Source organism: Onychomys torridus, chromosome 1 (assembly GCF_903995425.1).
Source record: "Onychomys torridus chromosome 1, mOncTor1.1, whole genome shotgun sequence".
In the NCBI taxonomy this organism is placed as follows: domain Eukaryota; kingdom Metazoa; phylum Chordata; class Mammalia; order Rodentia; family Cricetidae; genus Onychomys; species Onychomys torridus.
This window is the reverse complement of record NC_050443.1, coordinates 45193564-45215574: the sequence shown is the minus strand read 5'-3', so window position 1 is coordinate 45215574 and position 22011 is coordinate 45193564. Positions and strand designations below refer to the sequence as shown.

Below are 22011 nucleotides of genomic sequence, written 5' to 3'. Positions count from 1 at the left end.
GTCAGCGCACATTACCAAGCTAAAACACATTATTGTCAATGCTTATATGGTTTCTCATAGTCGTCTAGCTGAAGTTTAATGAAGAGAATTGAGTCTGGAAATAGCAGGACAAATCTTGCTGTTGAGAATAATTTCCCTTACAGACTCCAAGGGATTGCACAGAAATTAACTGGCCAGAGGGTATGAACTCTGCCCAGGAAAAGTACCCAGACGGGGTCCTCTGGGTCTTTCATTCCTCATTTGGTACACAAATAAACGCTTCTACTTTTCTTCCCAGGTCTTCTTTTCCTCTACACTTTATTATCCCCACCCCACCCCACCTCCACACATTTATCCCTTGTGTTCCATATACAAATTTTCTAGTTTAAATACTCCGCAAAAACTATAAAACGTGCCTAAACCGGTGTGCCCTAGAATCCAGCCGTACACTTGCCGAGGAGTGTGGTTCTTGTTTTCTGTTTATATGATTTCATAAACACCATTCCATACTCATCAAAACCGGGGCTGGAGCCCAGACGAGCTGGCCGCCGCCAAGGCCTTCCGCACGCGCAGTGGTCGTGCGGATGCCCCGCCCCGTCCGGCTGACTCCCGGCTGTATCGCCCCGCCTCCGGGACGCAGCGCGCAGGCATATGACGTCACACGCGCGCCGCTCTTCCTTGCCGATTTTCGCGGGGCGGCTGGGTACAGGCTTTTGGCCGTTACTGCGAGTTGGACACGGCCAGCTCTCCGAGGCCCGGTGACATGCTGCAGAAGCCGAGGGGCCGCGGCCGGCCCAGCACCCAGGTCGATAGAGAGCGGGAGTGGGGAGGCGCTGGCGAGGAGGCGCCCAGCACGTCCCGCGGCACGGGCGGCACGAGCAGCGCGTCCCAGGGCTCCCGCGCCTCCCTGTCGGCCCCCGCCGTGGGGCCGCGCACCCAGAAGCAGCTGGAGCTGAAGGTGGCCGAGCTGGTGCAGTTCTTGCTGATCAAGGACCAGAAGAAGATTCCCATCAAGCGCACCGACATCCTGAAGCACGTGGTGGGTGACTACCGGGACGTGTACCCCAACCTGCTGAGGCTGGCCGCCGAACGCCTGCAATACGTGTTCGGGTACAAGCTGGTGGAGCTGGAGCCCAAGAGCCACACCTACATTCTTATCAACATGCTGGAGCCGGTGGAGGAGGACGCGGAAGTGAGAGGCGATCAAGGCACACCCACCACGGGCCTGCTCATGATAGTCCTGGGGCTCATCTTCATGAAAGGCAACACCATCACCGAGACCGAGGTCTGGGACTTCCTGCGGCGGCTCGGGGTGTACCCTACTAAGAAGCATTTAATTTTCGGTGACCCAAAGAAACTCATAACTGAAGACTTTGTGCGGCAGCGCTACCTGGAGTACCGGAGGATACCCCACACCGATCCTGTGGACTATGAGTTACAGTGGGGCCCGCGAACCAACCTGGAAACCAGCAAGATGAAAGTTCTCAAGTTTGTGGCCAAAGTCCATAATCAGGACCCAAAAGACTGGCCAACACAATACTGCGAGGCCTTGGCGGATGAGGAGAACAGGGCCAGACCTGCAGCTAGTGGTCCAACCACTTCCTCTTGAACTCTTGAGGTGCCATCTGAGGAACTCCCAAAATCCAGGATAAAAGAATGGGAAAGAAGATTGGTGCAAGCTTGATTCTGCTAGGCATAAATATCTGGTAGCGTTAGGATGTTGTGCAGGGTTTTGATGTTTTATTATGGTTTGGAGCTTTACTTTTTCATTGGTAAAGAGATGGAAGAAAAAAAATGCATTGTCTATTGTTTAAAGAGTTATCCAGCTTTCTAAACAACTGGAAAATTGTAGTATGATGTCAGACATTTACAAAAGAACACTTAGGTAAATTGCTTTGGTGCTCTTCCAGAAGAAAAAGAAGCAAGGTAGCCATTGTCTCTTAATTACTCTAGTTCATGGGGGAAAAAAGTCTGTTTAAAAATGAAAATAGAAGTACAATTGTTTTAGCTTCATGCCAACACAACTTTAAAAATACATATTCTGTATGGGTATAAGCACTGTGTGGTTCCAAACAATCTATATGATGTGTTCTCTGATATTTTTATATTCATAATTATTACTGTTACCCTATGAATGCCATTTACGTTTTTTTCTATTTATAATAAATACTGTTCATCGTAATATTTGTTGTTTCCCTGTTAGAAATTGTGGCTCTTAAGGAAATATAATGATCCCAAATGTTTTTGCCATGACACTAAGGTCAATGGTGTTGCAGAGTGTGTAAGTGCATGGGTGTATATTGGAGCAAGTTGTAAGTCTCAGGTTTATAAAACATTGTCATAGTGATTAACCAGGCCTGTTTGGGAACCACACTGCCAAAGTGCAGATCCTAGCTCCACCTAAGAATTTAGCTTGTGTACCTATAGAATGGGCCAAATCCCATATGGAGTGTGCCATTGTGGTGAGTAGATATGGAACTTAATGTAAAATTCAGCAAAGGGCCTGGTGTGATTTAGTCACTTTATACTTCACTCCCGATTTTGAGCTGTTTGTTCTTTATGTCAGGCTGGGTCACTCCTAAAAGAACAGTCACGAGTTCTGGGGTTTAGAGTTTCCCCCCATTTTCTTTAGCATATTTGAATAGTTCTTTTAAGGACTTACCGTGATGTCTGGTAAGGGCAGCCCAGGCAGACCAGTGTGAACAGGACAACCACAAGATCCCCTGGGCTTTGGGAGGTGTGGGTACAGTGACATGATGGGTTTTGAGGTCATCCGACCTACTCCGTTTGAATTAAAGGTCAGGCTGGTTCTCTGAGGGTAAGTTCTGAGCTCTGGGTCTCAACTGGAGAAAACAACCTTAGGGTGTTGTAGGTGAGCCATAAGAGCTGAGTCTCCTTGGAGTTCTTAATAGTATCCAGTCAAATACAACACATGCACTGAGTACAGTTGAGAGTTGCTCTAAGTTCTTCATCAGAGGTGGCCAATACTTTCAAAGGGTGCAGGAGAGGGCAGGTGGTTTTCATCAGCCTTGAACCAGAGTTCAGTTTGTAGTTAGGAGTGGAGGAGTGAGAGGGGCTACCGATAGCTGATTTGTGTTAACAATAGTGACCTAGTTTGCTTTCTATCACTGACAAGTGCCGTGACCACAAGCAGCTTGGGGAGCTAAGTTCGTTTCAGCTGTGTAGTCCATCACTGAGGGCAGTCTGGACAGGGACCTGGCGGCTGGAAATTAAGCAGAGGCCGTGGAGGAACACTGCTTACTGGCTTGCTCAGCGTGCTTATACAGCTCAGAACCACCTACCTGTAGATGGCATTGCCCACAGTGAGCTGGACAATCAGGAAGATGGCCCACAGGCCAATCTGATGGCAGCGTTTTCCCAATCGAGGGTCCCTCTTCCCAGATGGCCCTGCTTATGTCAAATTGACAAAAACAGCACGAGTAGATTGAGATTTTTAAACAAGGATTAGTTTATCCTGAAGTCCCTCTTCTTGGCATGCATTTTACGTCAGCGGATGGATTACCTCTGCCCACTGGCTCCTGACCTTGCTGAGTCAGCTTTCAGCTGTGCGGTGGTGCTTACGCTGTCATCTGTCCCCATCATCTCAAAACTCACACGGTAGTGATATCCCAGTTTTCTGAGATCTTCAGCTTACTGTCAAGTTAGTTTGCTCAGGATGCTGCGCTACATTGGAGGGTAGATCAAGCTCTTACGTCTTTTCTTTCTGGCCAGATTCCAGGGCTGCATTTCATGCCATTATATGTTTTTATAACTTATATGTGCATGTTCATGAAGAATACATGGTTTCCTTTTGTGCACAGTTCGTTAGTGTCCTTGTGTCCTTGATCACAGCTCTTTTCAACCGTTTTTGGAGTTTATCAGTGTAGATGCATGAGCTGATTGATTCATTTTGATATCCTTTCATGACATGGACAGGCTCCTCCCAGCATTCTGCTTTGGCAGACGTGTGCTACCTCAGGAGTTCAAGCCAGAAGCTAACAGTTATCAGTGACACTTGCCAAACGGCTCTGGAGCACATCTCAGGTTACACTTTCACAGGGATCTAGACAGTTTCTATTTTGTGTGTGCCCCACGCTCTGAAACCCTTGCGAGCACTCCTCCTTTACACCCTGCCGTGGTGTGTCACTAATACTTCACTGTCATTTAGTTTCCTGTTGCCTGTAAGTGACATTACACATCAGCCCGCCTTTTACGGTCCATTCTGAGCATCGAATTTTCAACATCAGACAGCTTTCCTGTTGATTGATTTGCAAGAGCTGTTTGTGTCTTCTGCACATCAGTTCACTGCTGAATCCAGTTGCAAATAGCATCTGCTTTTTTGTTTTTGTAGTACACGTTTGCTTTTAATGTGTCTTCATTGTTAGCATTGTAATATTTTGTACTATGCTTTGAAAAATTCTAATCTTAATTATGAAGGTGTTATTTTCTTTTTAGAATTTCATACCTGAGTACTATATTGACATCATTACTACCCCTCCCTCCTCCCCGCTCCAATTCCTCCTGTCGACACCCCCCCTCCCCCACCACTGCGTGTATAAATGCAGCCTGCTGAGAACATTAGGCTGACCAATTGGATTAGACAGTCAGTTAGGGGATTCCTCCCTGAAGAAAACTACTTCTCCCTCTCTCAGCCACTAGTTACTACCCTGCAGTTCTTCTAGAAGTGAGGCCTTATGAGATTCCCCATCTGCGTTGGTGTGCTAACTGCTATGGTCATTTGGGGGTCATATTGTTAAGGTTTCATGGGTGCAGCCTCCTTGTTACACATAGAGGACATGGTCTCCCAGCAGACACCCTGGTCCTCCGGCGCTTATGGTCTTTCTGCCCCCTCCTCCTGTTCCCTGAGCCCGAGGTGTACTGGTTGTGTTGGACATGTGTCAATGGAGGTTGAACACTCAATGTGCAGCTGTTCTCTGAATTCTGACCACTTGCAGATTTCTGTAGCTTCTGTCTGGTGCTGAAGGAAGCGGCTTTGATGAGGGGTGAGGGCTGTGTTTATCTGTGAGTGTAAGGGTAAGTGTTTAGAAGGCAGTTAGGAATTATAGTAACTTAGGGATGGGAGTAAGTTCTTGTCTAGGGCCCATGACCTCACCAACCAGAGGTTGTTGGCTAGCTTTATAGTACCAAGCGTGAATTCCCTCTTATATCACTGGGCCTTAAGTTCAGTTAGACAACTTAGTTATCACCGCTGCTATTGCACCCTTGGGGATACCTTCCTATGCTGGGCATTAATACAGTTCATAGGCTTTATGGTTGGGTAGGCTGCTTATTGCTTTTTTCCCTTGGCAGTTTTTATAGCATCTTTGGCTACTATGAACCTAGTCCTCAGGGAGAAGGCTTCTAGGGCAAATCTAGTTCAAGCAACCAAGGGCAATAACAATAGCATATTATTAGGTGAGTCTCTTTGACCCCCTTGACCAACAAACAACTCAAGATGTTTCCCATGTCTGATGCTGGGGTTTTATTAGTCTATGGTTCTTAGAGGAAGCCTTATCGCTCCAAGTGGCATAACTTATTTTAGTACACATGCATAAATACAATGGCAACAGCCTGTTCAGGCTGGCCTTAAACTCATAGTTCTCTTTCCTCTGCACCCATGTTCTGAGATTACTGGAGTGTGGCATAGTGCCTAAAGGGGAAAAAAAAATCCAAGTATGTTTTTAAAACTTTTATTTGAAAAATCCCATACTTGTAAAAGTAGAAAAGCAATGTAATCATTTGGCTGTGTGGATGATTTTGTTCCTGCTGTGTCTCTGCTCTCTCTGTCTCTCTGTCTCTCTGTCTCTCTGTCTTCTCTCTCTCTCTCTCTCTCTCTCTCTCTCTCTCTCTCTCTCTCTCTCTCTGTGTGTGTGTGTGTGTGTGTGTGTGTATAAATGTATACATGTGTGTCTGAGGTGTATATGTGTATCTGTGTAGTTGGACCCTTCTCTCCTGCCTGCCTGTTCCCAGATACCTTGAAGCTGCTTCCCAAATAATTGACTAAGAGGCTTAATATAAATTGTAAATGCTTGGCCGATGGCACAGGCTTATTACTAACTGGCTCTTACATTTTAAGTTAACCCATATTCCTTATTTATGCTTTGCCATGTGGTGGTACCTTTATTAGCATTGCACATTCATTCCCTGCTCTCTCTGCATCTGGCTGGTGACTCTACCCTTTCCCTTCCCAGAATTCTCCTAGTCTGGCTCTTGAGCTCAATCTCTTCCTGCCCAGCTATCAGCCAATCAGCTTTTTATTAGCAAATGAGAGTAATACATATTTATAATGTAGAAAAATATTGTTCTACAGCATGTGTGGTGTGTGTGATATGTGTTTATGTAGTGTGTGTGTGGTGTATGTATGAATAAATGTTCACATGTGTATGTGTGGTATATATGTGTGTATGTGTGGGTGTAGTGTGTGTATGTGTGGTGTGTGTATGTGTTTATGTGTTGTGTATGTGTGGTGTGTGTATGTGGTGTGTGTTTATGTGTTGTGTATGTGTGGTGTGTTTGTGTGTGTGTGTGTGTGTGTGTATGTGTGTGTGTGTGTTGTCCTCATTTGCTTCACATTTGGGGGACTGGGTAGTTTTGATACATATGCTTGTCATTGTCTGTTTTTCTAAACTACCTCTTGTTTTGGTACATTGCACACCTTTTACGATCCTTGTAACAACTTCAGGCATTTTATCTAATTTGAAGACATCGGTGTAGCCTCACTGGCTCCTCCTCTAGTCACTAGGTGTGCTTCCTTGTGCTGTCCTTTTAAATATCTTTGCCTTTTTACCTAAATATCGTCTTTCTTTGTGACATGGGGTAGATCTCTCTTAAAAAGACACACGTTGCACCTTCTCTGGCTGCAGATCAAGTATTTAAACCATCACGTTTTAGTACTTTTTCTACTGTTTCCTTCCTCCTTCTGTCCCTTTTCCCTCCCTCCCTCCCTCCCTCCCTCCCTCCCTCCCTCCCTCCTTCCCTTTTCCCCTCTTTCTTTCTGTCTTTATGTTACATCCTGACTGAAGTTTCCCCTTCCTCCTCTCTTCCTAGATGCCCCCCCCCCATCCACTCTTCCTCCATTTCTCTTCAGAAAAAGGCAGCCCACCCATGGCTATCAACAAAACATGGCATATCAAGTTGCAGCAATGCTAAGCACCTCCCCTTGTATTGAGGTTGGACAGGGCAACCCAGTATGAGGAAAAGGGTCCCCAAAGCTGGCAAAAGAGTCAGAGACAGCCCCTGCTTCCACTGTTAGGGGTCCCACAAGAAGACCAAGTTACACAACTGTAACATATATGCAGAGTGGCTAGACCAGCCCCATGCAGGCTCCCTGGTTGTCTGTTCGGTCTCTGTGAGCCCCTGTGAGTCCTGGTCAGTTGACTCTGGGTTTTCTTGTGATGTCCTTGACACCTCTGGCTCTTACAATCCTTCCACCCCCTCTTCTGTAGGATTCCCTGAGGTTGGCCTAATGTTTAGCTGTGGGTCTCTGCATCTGTTTCCATCAGTTGTTGGATGAAGCCTCTCTGATGACAGTTGGGCTAGGCACCAATCTATGAGTGTTGCAGAATATCATTAGGCATCATCACACTGACATTTTTATTATTTATGTATTTATTTATTTTGCCAGTTGTGTTTGTTTCTATCCTACACCTCTGAACCATGCAAGCTCTAGGTCCTCACACTCCAGGGAGTGTCATTGGTGTGCTCCCTCTCACGGCATGGGTCAGAGGCTGGACCAGTCATTGGTTGGCCACTCCCACAATCTCTGTGCTACCCTTACCCCAGTATATTCCATAGGCAGGGCAAAGTGTAGGTCGAGGGTTATGTGACTGGGTTGGTGTCCCGATCCCTCCACTGGAAGCCTTGCCTGGTCAGAGGAGATGGCCAGTTCAGGCTGTGTATCCACTATTGCTGGAAGTCTTATCTGGGGTCATCCTTGTAGATTTCTGGGAGTTTCCCTTGCACTAGGTTTCTACATTACCCCCAAAATGCACCACCATTTTCCTGTCATCTCAGTATTCTTCCCTTCTACCACCCCCCCACACCTGATCCCTCAGTTCTTTTAATAATTACTTCATTTTGGTTGGATGGACTTTCCTAGTGTGCTATTTTATTCCCTACTATATCCTTTCACTGTTTATCTTAAATACCCTGTCTTATTTGTGTATTTACTTGTTTACTTATTTTTGCTTATTTGTTTGCACCTGTGGGTGCTTTGGCTATCTGCATGTCTGCACATGAAACTACTAAACTACTAACCTCAGGTGCACTCAACTGACAGCTCTTTGAGGGGAAGCAGAGGAAGCCAAAACAAATCTGAAGGACTCATGGCTAAAATCTCCTGGTATTTGATGAAGACACATGTTAGCTTGCTGCAGACGCCTCAGAGACTCAAGGCAGGAGAAACTCAGAGACCATTAACTAAACACACTGTAACCAAGCTAGCAAAGTCCAAAGTTGTGAAGAAAAGCTTGCAAAGAGCAAGATGAAACTTTTTACTAAACAGTAGCCTACTGTTCTTTAGACACCATGTAGGTTACAGGGAGTGAGATGATATGTTTACAGTACTAAACAGAGGAAGCCTGTCAGCCCAGAATACATCCTGCAAATCTAGCCTTTTAAATTGAAGGCAAAAGCAAGATGCTTCCAAATAACTAAGAGCTGGTGCTCAAAGCAGGAAGGCATGGTCGACAGGAAATCTCACAGGGGCCCTTTACCTGAAATGAGAACACACTAGAAACTAGCTCAAGCCATATGAGGAAGTGTTTTCTAAAACTAAACATATTATTTTAAAAGGAGAGTTAGGTTTTTAGTCTGTTACTTCATTTTTGGTTTTTTGGTTGATTATCTAGGCAAATTATTAAACAAGTCAATGGTTACACAATATTAAAAGATGTCATAACAAGGGTGTGGCATCAAGAAGAATTAAAAAGTTAATAGACGCTGCTGATACCAAGCTAGAACCAATCCTAACAAATGACCAGAAACTTAGGGTGTTGCTAAGGTTTGGATGGGAGTCGCGCCCAAAAGGTAGTGAGTTGAAGCTTGGTTCTCAGAGTCAATCCTGGAAAGTGGTAGATGTTTGGGAGGTGGAGCCAGGTGGGAGATGCTTAGGCCTTTGTTAGTTCCATTGAGAGTGGATTGTTAGGAGAGAGGACTGTTCCCTCTCTGCCCTCTGCTTCCTGCCTCTCTAGGTGATGCCCCCTTTTACATGTGCCATTAGGATGCCCTTCATCATGCTTTTAGCAGAAGACGAACCCAAAGGACCTATTCAATCTTAGATTTTTCTGCCTTCAAAATTATAAATCAAACCAAATATCCAGTGTCAGATACTTTCTTATAGCAACAGGAAAATGACCAATATAAATGTCAACTGTAATTTTCATGGTTAACACTGAAAAAAAAAATTAAAAGATATGAGGCAGGGTCTGGTAATGTCTCAGTGGTTAAGAGCACTGGCTGCTCTCCGGAGGACCTGAGTTTGATTGACAGTTTGATTGTAGGTTTCTTGGCTTCTCTTGACTCCTCTCTTTTTCCTTCCTTGTCCGAAGGCTTAACCGCTGCTTCCCTGCATTGCACTCCCTGCTTCTTAGAACACAGCTAGACTCCTTGTGTCTCCATCCAGTCATGTTGCTTTCCACCTGCAGTTTCTGTCTCCTTCCTTTTTGTATCCCCGTGTTGACATTCAGTCCTTCTTCTCTATCATTTCCCTGGTTCCCTTTAGTTCTGTGCCCAGGGTTTCCCGCAGCACTTTCAGAATAGTGAAGATTGTTCATTAAGAGTTTTTTAACTCAATCTCCATCTCAGCTGTCTCAAGATGTTTTCTGTGGCTTCTTTTCCTGGTTTCTTCCTATGCTTTGTAAATTTTGGGTGGCAGTTGGGACCCTTGAATCACTATTTAGTAACAGTTAGCTGGCTAGCTCTACCCAGATAAGAATGTAGGGATGGGAAATGCGTCCTTCGAGTACTGGGCTTTGGCAGTGTTTGAATTCTTAAGTTTTTGAGGACAGCCACAGTCGCAGCAGCAGCAGCAGGTGGCACCTCTGATGTTAACATCTCGTGTAGGCCTCAGGTAGTGGGGGCTCTTATCTCTACAAGTGTTAGCACTCTTGGGTAGCTCTAGGTAGATGGGATTCCTCTGCCTTTGCTAGCAACCATTGGTGCAGCTTCTGGGCAGGCCATAGGTACTAGAATTCCTCAGCCCTTAGGATTCCTCAGCCCTGGGTAGAGAGACCAGTGTTACAGCTCCTGAACCCGGTGTGGGATGGAGGTGGGGATGGGGTGGGGTTCTGACATCCTTGCTGGAAGTCTTCACAGCTCTCTCTGGGACTCTCCTAACACCAGGGCCTGCATCTTATCTCCTCTCTTTCCAGCCTTCTGACCTTCAGCCTCAACTTCCTACCCTCTTTCCACCCTCTCACCCCTCTTGTCCCTGCTATGGCAGCTTTCTGGAACTGTTCAGCTGCCTCTTGTTGCTGTGACTGTCGTTATAGCTGCTGCTGTTCAGAAGAGGTCTGTGGCTGCTCTTAGCTGCTGCCACTGTCCAGCAGCTCTGCATTTTTTTGCAGCTGCCAAGGCGGCCAGGTACTCCAGTGCTTCTGCAGTGTGGTCTGCTATGCTAATGGCTCTGCCCTGCCTCTTCTTCAGCTCTGAAGTAGGTAGCTAGCCTGCCTCTTCTACAGCATGGTATGCGACCAGCTCAGCTCTGCCCCTTCTCCAGAAGCCCAACAGCTGGCCACTGGCTAATTCTGTGGCTCGGTGTGCTGGTGTCCACTCTGACTGCTGGTGTTGCCCCGTTGCCTTCGCCCTCACCACCCATCTACTCTTTCCCATGCTACGTTCTTCGTTGCTTCTTCCTGTGCATTACCAACACAGCATGCTCCACTTAAAGAGAAACCTTTATTGGGCCTTATGTTGCAACAGCAGGGGAGGCAACAAGAAGATGTCCCCAACTACTTACCAATCAGCTAAGTAGCCCAACGGGACAGTCAGAGAAAAGATCTGTGCACCAATCACAACAAACTTCTCATATGGATAAGGATTGTACCAGTCAGAACATTGTCTCTTTTGTACCCATCACAATAATCCTATTAGGCCACCAGGAGAAGTGTTCCTCCTCTGGCCTGGGGTGGGGGAAAGGCTATTTAGAGTTCACCAAGGCTTATGATGGCAACAAAGTTGGGTATCAAGTGTTTGAAATAGTCCTGACTGGGGCTGCATCTTCAGAAGACAGAGCAAGCAGCTGTGATCTTTATGTTTCTTCAAAATGTCCCCGGAGTATTCAAAATGTCCAGTGTGGGCATCAGGGTGGGATGGCTGGCTGTTTGACTGACAGCCCTTTTGCTTGGGGAAGCCAGAGGAGCAGCTGCTAAGTATTGTCAAATTGACCGCTCTACAGTTCTTTTCTTATTTATAGGAAATGAATGTCAGAATGAGCACTTACAATATAAACCTAACTTATGATTGACATTAAAAGTTATCTTAACAGTGTTCACCACCTGCCCAGTGTCCCAGGGAAGGGTCTATTCCCTCATCTGTGTCAAACACTATGGAAATCAGACATTATTCTTAGAAACAATAACTGAGCAGTGAGGAAGGAGCCCAGCTACACCGAAGAGAACCTGTGGGTTTACTAGGCCATGTTTTTACTGTTCCTGGTAGTATGCATGCTAAAGCTGCAAAAGAGATCTCCATCTTAAATTGTCTCCATGGTGTGTTTTTGTGGCTGGAAGGACATTGCTATTTTAAGGCTGTTTATGGTGCTGTGGACTTAATTACAATTATTTTGAAGACAAAGGATTCTGGAATGGTTTGAAGGATTTGGACCTAGAACTGATGGGTTAGGTAAAACCACATAGATTCCAGTTGGATTCAGAAATGTCAGTTGCATGTCTGGCAACTGGAGAGTTGAAAATAATGACCACCTAAAGAGTGGAGAACAACTTGAGTAAAAAATAGTAGCATCTAAACCTTGTTTCCTTTGGAAGGTACTCACACTGTTCCAGAGCAGAGGCAGGAAGTATGTAAGGTGGTCCTAGAGCCCCCCAAAGATCCAGGAAGCAAGAAAGAAGTTGAAGTTAATAGTCCCCAAGTAGACTCTAAGGGTCAAGGGGTCAACTTGAGTGTGCTGTGATGAAGGTGACTGAAACATGTTCACTGAGCTTAGATCCATGGTTCCTAATGATATACTACACTACACACACACACACACACACACACACACACACACACACACACACACCCCAAATCAAAGCACCCATTAGTTATCCTTGCAGAACGCTCAGAAACAAGCTTTAAACATCATAACAAACATAGGTTGAAGATAATAAAACTCATTATTTCAAGAGGGAATTGGGACATTGCTCAGGCGTTTCTAGTAGAAATTCAAACACTGCAGACATGTGGGCTGTCAGTAATCCTGAAATACACTTAGAGGTAGATGTGAAAGTTGCTGGTAGCCATGGGTGACAATTAGTTCCATTCCACCAGACAAAATTTTTTTACATTTGCCTTGCCAGGAGCCATGTGCACTAATGTCCATCTTCCATAGCTCAGAATGGTTTAAAATGGCATAATGATGATGATGGACAAAGTAGGGCACACTAGGAACCATCAGCAATTAGTGCTCTTCACCTGCTTTAAAGTCTTTATAAGGTTTCCTGATATGCCCCCTGCTTTGGGTCATATTAGCTTAGAATACTCTTGATCCCAAAGAGGTGTGTTGGGGGACTCAGCCTGATTATCCACTCTATGGGGCTGATGAAGTGCTTTCTTTAGTAAATTTTAAGGAAAAACCACAAAGGTGGAAACCCATAGATTTAGGATTTGCCCAGCATCTGGGAGGAGGATTGTGAGCTTGAGGCTGGAAGGGGATATGCAGTGAGACCCTGTCTGGAGAGGAGAAGAGAGGAGAGGAGAGGAGAGGAGAGGAGAGAATTCATAACTGTTACACCATCTAAACCGCCACTATATCCTGTGTGACCAAGCATGGAAAATAGAGACAAGTGAGGCAAGATGAGCATTCTAGAACTTGATGCTAATGATTATTTAATTCTAATATGCATGACTACAGTACTTCAGTAATATTTACAACAATGGCTCACAATTCTTTAGAAATACACACTGAAACATTTAAGGATGAGATTTTATGGATTCCATCTGTGGCAGAATATTCCCCAGGGCAGAGGCAGTGAAGAACAGCTGGCCCCGAGTTGGTTGATTATTGAAGATGGCTGATGAGTATCCAGGGCCTTTTTATACTTTTCTCTTTTGCACATGTACAAAATTTTCCACACCAAAACTAAACAAAATCAATTTAACATCGTTCTAATCAATACACTCCTTTCCTCAATTTCGTTTAATAAGTTCTGGCATGTTCCTATTGAGCCTCTGGAATGCATAGTATTTTCAGGTTTAGCTCCTAAAATTTAAATCATAAGTTCCAAAGAAATTCCTGGTAACTCGCTACAGCTTTTCAGTGTTTTCACGTTTGCTATTTAGGGTACTGTGAAGCTGCCATCTTGAGAAACAATCACATTTTCCTTCAAAGCATACAAATATTGTTTGTGTAATTACTTCATCAAGCCGCAGTGTTTGTAAAGCCAAGTCATCTTCCCTCCAAGCCTCGCCGAGTGGGTAACCAATTTGTGTTTGGTCTGCTTCCAGATCACCTTCTTTATGCTGCTCTCTGCAGTGTGCGTGATGCTCAACCTAGCCGGCTCCATCCTCTCCTGCCAGAATGCCCAGCTCGTCAGCTCCCTCGAAGGCTGCCAGTTGGTGAGTGGTGCGAGGCAAACTTTCTGTAAAGGTTGGAGGCTCAGTTATGGCGGGAGTCCTCTAAGGGATAATTGTACTGTGTTCTTCAAGTCTCAGAGCAATGTGTATTAATTCGTTAGCTTTTCAGTTGCTTAAGGAATTTCAGTCACAGTGTTTTATTTCTATGGATTCTCCTGACTAAAACTTACTCTTGTAAATTATTCCCACCCCCACCCCCCCTTTTTTGCGGCAGTTTCTCACCTATATAGCTAGGGCTGGCCTGGAACTCATTATGTAGACCAAGATGGCCTCAAACTTTTGAAAATGTTCCCACATCTGCCTCCTAAGAGGTGGGATTACAGATATACCCTTATTGCAGTTAGCTCCAGTCATCCCCCCACCTCTCTCTCTCTCGTGTGTGTGTGTGTGTGTGTGTGTGTGTGTGTGTGTGTGTGTGTGTGTGCCTGTGTATATATGAGTATATATTGTGTGCCTCTGTGTGTATATGTGTGTGCCTGTGCATGAGTATACAAGTGTATGAATATGCATCTTAGTTAGAATTACTATTGCTATGATGAAAAGAAATTTGGGGAGGAAAGAGTCTGTTTGGCTTACACATCCTGAATCTCAGTCCACTGAGGGAATCCAAAGCAGGAACTCAAACCAGTCAGGAACCTGGAAGCAGGAGATGATGTAGAGGCCATGGAGGGATACTTCTTACTGGCTTGTTCCTCATGGCTCACTGAGCCATGCTTTCTTATAGACCCAGGACCTGGCCAGCCCAGGGGTGATCCCACTCACAATGGCTGGTTCCTCCTACATCCATCACTAATTACAAAAAAGCCCTGCAGGCTTGCCTACAACCCAATCTTATGGAGGCAATTTCTATCTTTTTTTTTTTTTTTAGGATCTGTTTATTTATTATGTATAGAGTGTTTTGCCTGAATATATCCCTGAAGGTCAGAAGAGGGCACCAGATCTCATTACAGATGGCTGTGAGCCACCATGTGGTTGCTAGGCATTGAACTCAGGTCCTCTGGAAGAGCAACAAATGCTCTCAACCTCTGAGCCATCTCTCCAACCCTGAAGGCAACTTCTTAACTGAGGTTTCTTTATCTCAGATAATTCTAGCTTGTGTCAAGCTGACACACAAATGGCCAGCACGGTGTGTGTGTGTGTGTGTGTGTGTGTGTGTGTGTGTGTGTGTGTATGAATATGTGTGTGCCTGGGTGTGTGAGTATGTATGTGCCTTTGTGTGTATGTACGGGTATGTGTGTGCCTGTCTGTATGCACACACACACACACACACACACACACACACACACACACACACGATGGTTCAAAAGAGCTTTGCACCCAAGAAAATTGCAGGCTTCCTTAGTTAGGATTTCTAGGTCATGTGAGGAGACATCATGACCATAGCAACTTTTACAAAGAAAAACGTTTAGTTGGGGTGGCTTACAGTTTCAGAAGTTTAGCCCATTATCACAGCAGGACATGGAAGCATGCAGGGAAACGTGCTGGAGAGGTAGCTGAGAGTCCTACATCTTGATCTGCAGGCAGGAGAAGCAACTGTGTGTCACACTGGGCCTAGCCTGAGCATAGGAGAACTCCAAGTTCTCGAAGAACTCAAAGTGTGTCCACAGTGACAGCCATCCTCCAACAAGGCCACGCTTTCTCCAACAAGGCCACCCTCCTAAGAGTGCCACTTGCTACTGACGCCGTTTTCTTTCAAACCACCACACAGGCAGTGTGGTGTATCTTACAGAGGATCAGTAAGTGATTTGCCAGATAGAATTATCACCTCATGGTAAGTCAGCTTGTGATCCTACAATATCCTTGGCTCTCCAGAACAGAAATGAAATAAGTAGATCCAATGACATGGAGTCTGGGTCGACGTTGACTCCCGGGAGGACCATGGCTCCCAGGTGCAGGGGCATTGCCATTGCTTCATCCTAACGACAGCCTGGACTCCCCTTTGGAGCCATGCTACTCCCCAGCTGCCTGTCAGTGATCATTCTGAGAAGTCGTGTGGGGGAGGGGTCAGTGATCACTCTGAACATTTCTATGACAGACTACGTTGCCTTTTCTTATGGCCATGTTGTTTGGGCTCAAGGAGGAGAATTGGCTAGATTTCCTCCACTGTGGCGTTCCCAGCATCATCCTCTGCAGGTGCTGTATCCCCATGGTCACTAAGACCCCAGATAGCCTGGACTCCACCTTTATCAACAATGGGGACTTGCCACCCTGTCTTTATAACTTGGCACCCTCTTTGTCCTTAAGTACTTTGTGCAGTGGGCATAATATAACCTAGCCATTTATAGGGCCTCAGGCAATTTTATTGGGGATTTTTATTTTCGTATGCAAAGTATTGTGGGAGACAGAGTGACTGGGGCAAGGTGAAGTGGCAGTGCCTGGGAGCCCAGATAAAAGTGGAAACTCACACACACAGTCTCTGGTCTTGAGGTGCTGTCCCTCCCAAGGCTTCATGTTAATCTCAGACTGATCCTTTTTCAGAACATCAAGCACTGGAAGGCAGAATAGGAAAGTTAGATCCAGTTTCCTCCTGCCTTCTTCCTCTGATGAATGAGAAGAGCATCATATGCACACACAGGGCCGCACAGATGCCCTCTCTGACAGGTATCTCTGGCTAGATGATGCTGTGGAAGCATCACCTTCTGGCTCCCTTAGAGGGCATCCAAAGTGTCCCCCTACCCAGACACACACACAAGCCAGTCCTCTGGGGCTTAGATCTGTGTACGTAATAGAGCTCTGTTTTTAGAGTCATGGTCTTCTGCTGATGTGATCTGTGCCTTTCTCCCCTGACTTTATTTCCCTTTCCTATTATATGTGGTGATTCCCTGTCCCCATTCTTCATAGGGTATTAAATGAGTTAGCAATCTATAAAAACATGAAAAATAGACCCTTTTTTCCTACTGTTGAAATAGAAAAACAAAGTTCATTTACAATTTTATCTATCAGTTTACAGTATCTTTCCAGACTTTCCTAAGCATACTGTGTGTATATGTACAGCTATATCTATATGTAGTATGCTCTAATACCCATATTGCTTTGTGTTTGCTCTTCAGTTGATTACATATATTATTCCATGTTTTAGAATACTTTTCTACAACTAAATGAATTCAGTAAGATTCAAGAGGTAATTCACAAGCACAAAGTCAGGAGTTGTAATGATCCATATTGCCAACTTCACAAGGTTTAGAATCTCCTTTGAGACAAATTTAGGATTTATCCATGAGGAGGTTTTCTAGGTTGGGTTCATTGAGAAGGGAAGTCCAGTCCTACATGTGAATGAAGCATTCCATAGGCTGGATTAGATTGCATTAGAAAGAGGGAGTGAGCTGAGCATCAGAATTGTCTCTCTCTGCTCTCTGGTTGCTAAGTAATGAGCAGTCTCTGGCATCTGCTGGCATGCTTTTCCCACCATAGTGGATTGTGGCCTCAAACTGTGAGCCAAAATAAGTCCTTCTCTCCTTGACTTTGTTACAACAATGAGGAAATGTGGTGGAGGCAAGAAATGTATGATGGGTGGTCTACATGCAACCAGTATCTACCCTCCCAGAACACATACATGTATGAATATATATATGTACACAGGAACAGTTAGGCACATTTTTCTAACTCTGGCCTTTTTTATTCCCAATGTTGTATCTGGTCATTAGTTACTTTCTTTTTTATTTTCTTGTTTTTTGAGGTAGGATCTCATTTTGTAGCCCTGGCTGGCCTGGGACTCACTATACAGACCAGGCTGGCCTCAGGCTCCATAGAGATAGACCCACCTGTCTGTCCCACTGAGTGCTGAGATTAAAGGCATGCATCACATGCCCAGAAAATTATTTTCTCAATTTTTATAACTGATTGGAAATCCCTGTTCCCATACTTATCACAAACATCTAGCCTACTTCTTAAAAACATTCTTGCCTGTTCTTAAACGTTTGCTCTCCAAAATGAACTTTGAAATTTCAGGGAGTCTAGTGTTTCGTTTTATCTAAATTTCCTCAACTAATTAATTTTGGGTTTTAGTTCTCTTTAGAATAGCTGGTACTTCACCACATGTACATACAGTATTTGTCTCTTTTCTCTGCATAATTTAAAATCATCTAATATTCTCTGCATAAAAAGATCTGTAAGTGAAAGTAATTTTCTTACTCTAATATCTCAGACACACAATCTCCCAAAAGTAGCATCCAATAGTTTCTCCTTACCTCCCTAGACATTATTTCTCGCATGCTTCTTGTGTGTGTGTCATTATTACATGTGTGGCTGTTTACACACGGGCACATTGCTCTTGTCAGGCAACCAAGTCCCTTGCTGACATTTCCACATGAATTCTTGGAAGGATTTTTGCTGTGAAACAGAGACCAGTGGGGGTTCTGCTTGATGGATGTGTGGGATTTCAGTCACTGCCACTTCATGGAGGGGGCTAGTCTTTTGATCAAAGGAAGATGACAGAGAATGTGACTTTTTGCACACTCACTACTCAGATGCAGAGTGGGGATGCCGGGTGCCCGGGAGCTGGCCTAGGTGCTGAAGGCATGGCTGTGCACTGGACAGGAACCTGCGAACAGGCATGGAGAACACTGACTCAGGGTAGTCTCAGTTAATGTACATGCCTGCACTTCAGTTTGATAGTTGGGTTTTGGGGAATGCCTCTAATCCCATCGCTTTGAGGCTTAGATGGAAGAATCACAAGTTACCTTGGGCTGCCTACTGAGATTTTTATTTCCAAAAACCAAGAGTAGTGCCCTTACCTAATAAACTCAAAGCATTGGGTTGAGTCTCACAACAGGCAGATAGACAGACAGCCACACACAGAGACACACAGACACACATACAAATAAATAAATAAATAAATAATACAATTTATGAACTTATTTGTAATTGTAATTGGTACCGTATAACACTTTTGCCAGCAATATGTGACTATGCCTGGCTGCCCAGCCTCACGCCTGGAGAAGTCATGGTGGGTGGCATTCTGTGGAGAGCTAGAGCACAGTTGCCAGTAAGGAGCACATGAATGCTTTCCCCAAAAGTTTCTTTCCTAAGAGCCTGCATAGGAGTTGAAAAATCATTTAGGGATTTAAAACAAACATGCTGTGTCAGTTAAATTCATGATAAGGGGAAAAAGTAGTATTGATTTTCAGTTTGTCCCTAAATGCCTCACCATGTTTCTTAATTCCAGACTTCATGTGCATCAAACTATGACGGCACAAGCTTTGTTTAAATGAAGCCTTGTTTATTATGACCAAATCCTTCCAGTCTGTTTGAGCTTTACGTCACACCTTTTCTGTGTTTTTAAATGAGAAGTCTAACAAGACTGCTTTTTCAATGAAATTTGATACATAGGATAATAATTCTTCTGTCTTAAATGAAAAGATGCTAGTTTCTCATTTTTTCCTTTTAAAATGTGAAATAAAATACAAATCAAGTCTCATATAAAAGATGCCAGCAGCACATAAATTGGAAGGAAAGTGTAAGTCCTCCTATCTTTCCGCCTCCCACTCCAACCGCACAGGCACTTGCTTAATGGTGTAACTACTTTTTTCATATTCGTAGATATTTATGTGCGTATATATGTACACATATGTGCTCAAATATAACACTTTATGTTCAAATGAGGAAGCTGGTGGTGTGGATATTTGTGGGGGATGCTCTTCCTATTCAGGGCTCTGTTTCAGCATTACCATGTATGTGTCCCTTGGAGACACAGCGTGTTCTGTCCTGCTCTTTACCACTGTTACTCAACCTTATGAACAAGCACACTTGTCTGTGTGTCAGAGAACTTTGGATGCAATCAGGTAATAACTGTTTAAAAAAAAAAATCACTGTAGAATAGGGTGGATGAATCCGTTTGTCCTTGGTATCATCTCAGAAACTGGAAGTGCAGGCGAAGGATGAGGCATATCAACACCTTTCATTAAGGTCCAAACTGGCAATGTGCCGTTTAATGTTTTTGTGCCAACCTAGCACTGTCTGACACATGACAGCAAGGATGGCTGTAGTCTGTCTTCAGTGCTGGCTGTGTGCAAGACTCAGCTCTCAGCCCGGGGGTCTCAACCTTAACGCTGTGACCCTTTAATACAGTTCCTCATGTTACAGTGACCCCCAGCCATAATTTCAGGTACTTCATGTCTGTCATTTTGTTACTGTTGTGAATTGTAATGTAACTAGCTGAGCTGCAGGATATCCCACATTCCGCCCCTGGGAAAGGGTCATTTGACCCTGAGACCAAGAGGCTGAGAACCACTGCCTCAGACCCTTGCCTGCACTCACTTATTTACTTCTGGCCACTCTGAACACAAGACAGTGACGGCTGTACTCTGTCTTCTAGGCAGGAAAGCAGAGTCCTTGAGGGTTAAGTGTGTGATTTCAAAAATCATGCGGCTGTCTGTATAGGCATCAGATTGCAGTCTGGCTTCTTGGCCGTCAGAAAATCGTTACATTTGACCTTTGGAACCACGTTGACAATTAAATAGGAACAAGGAAAGGGTGTGAAGTGCTGGACAGCAGAAGGCAAAGGATTATTTCTTGTTTATATTCAGGCAGAGTAGATTTTAAAATTAATTAATTAACTGATTTATTCATTTATCTTTGTAATGGTTGGAGATAGAACTCAGGATATCACAAATGTTACACAACAAGGTAAATCTCCCAGCACATAGATGCCACCTCTATATAGAACAGTTTCCAGGAGCCTAGGCTAAAACAGATGTCACAACAAAGAGGCATGGAGCCAACGGTATGCAGCTTTGTAAGAAGCACTGATCACTTCCTCTGAAGTCACACCAAGCCTATAAGAGAGTAAAGGACACCCCCTCAACACACACACACACACACACACACACACACACACACACACACACACATACACATACACACATACACACACACACACACACACACACACACACACACACAGAATAAATAATAGCATGACTCCCTTGTTTACCCACAGCTACACCAGCAGTTTGGACTCCTTCAAATTAGACTGCTATCACACTGCAGGGACAGTGTGATCTGTCCTTGTTAGCTGTGAAGCCAGGGTGTCCCCATCCTTCCTGGGACCATGGTATGCACACTAATTGGATGCCTCTCCAGTCACTATCCAGGCTTTCTGGTAGGTACCTGTGTCCTCTCGAACAAAAGAGGTGGCCCAGGAGGCCTGACATGTGTGCAGCCATTTGGATGCAGAAGCAGCAGCCTCCTCCTCCCTCCTGCCTGATGAGCTCTAACCTCAGACTCTCTGTCTGTGCCTCCCTCCCACGTATGGTGCCTGATTTCTCAGTTCAGAATGCAGCCCATTTCCTGGGAGTAATTGGTAAAGGACTCTTTTTACAACCCAGGGGAGCGAGCAGCAAAAGAAAATCAAGCATCACATGGCACCACAAGAAGCCTTAGTGAACTTGGTTATTATAATTTCTATACCACCCCTATTTTTTGAGACAGGATCTCATTATAGCCTAGGCTGACTTTGAACTTACAATATAGCCAAAGAGCATCTGCTTCCACCTCCCTGAGCATTGGGATTACAGGCACATGCTACCATGCTCCATTTCTCTGGTGCTAGAGATCGAACCCAGCACTGCATACATGCTAGCGAAGTGGTCTATCAGCAGAAAATGCCCTGGTCCAGTCTCCACCTATCTAATTGGTTTTCACATCTTTACAAGTTATCATTTAAAGTACTTAACAAGCTAATTTCCAAGTTGTCTTTTCTGTTCAGTTGGCCTGTGTGTCCTTCCAGTGTATCATACCAGCTTGGTTATTGCTATATGCTAAAATGTAATCCTGGATACAGTGATTCCTCTCTGTGGTCTGTGTTTTCAGGACTTCTTAGTTGCTCCATGGACTGGGCCTTTCAGAATAAGTTGTAGAATATGATTTTGCTATACAAAATTCTTGCTGAGATCTTGATGGGGATGATATTAAAGTTTAGGACAGACTGACATCCAGCTATATCTGTGGTTCTTAATACTTCCTAATACTGAGACCTCTTAACAGTTCCTTATGTTATGGTGACCCCCAACCACAAAATTATTTTTGTTGCTACTTTGTAACTGTAATTTTGCCACTCTTATGAATCATAATGTAAATATCTGATATGCAGGATATCTGATATTTGGCCCCTGTGAAAGGGCCATTTGACCTTCAAAGGGGTTGCAACCCACAGATTGAAAACCACTAGTTTACATGGAGGCCTCATAACAGAGAATAGAGTATGTCTTGCTGTTTCTTTCTTTGCCATGTATTTACTTGTTA

At 44.5% G+C, this 22011-nt stretch overlaps 2 protein-coding genes across 3 annotated transcripts in view; both read left to right on the top strand.

Annotated features, from left to right (window-relative positions):
- Window positions 1–22011, top strand: part of Fam189a1 (family with sequence similarity 189 member A1) — a 423307-nt gene that overhangs the window by 301794 nt on the left and 99502 nt on the right. For both annotated transcript variants that reach the window (XM_036184710.1, XM_036184721.1), the window contains exon 3: window positions 13642–13752. In XM_036184710.1, the coding sequence (XP_036040603.1) occupies window positions 13642–13752 (111 nt within the window). The remainder of the gene's footprint in view (window positions 1–13641; window positions 13753–22011) is intronic.
- On the top strand, window positions 639–2161 carry Nsmce3 (NSE3 homolog, SMC5-SMC6 complex component). The gene has a single exon (XM_036184734.1). It carries the CDS (start codon window positions 743–745, stop codon window positions 1586–1588), a length of 846 nt encoding a protein of 281 aa, XP_036040627.1. The 5' UTR covers window positions 639–742; the 3' UTR covers window positions 1589–2161.

Excerpts from the sequence above, each read along its gene's own strand:
- Nsmce3 (XM_036184734.1), top strand. The coding sequence starts at position 743 with ATGCTGCAGAAGCCGAGGGGCCGCGGCCGGCCCAGCACCCAGGTCGAT.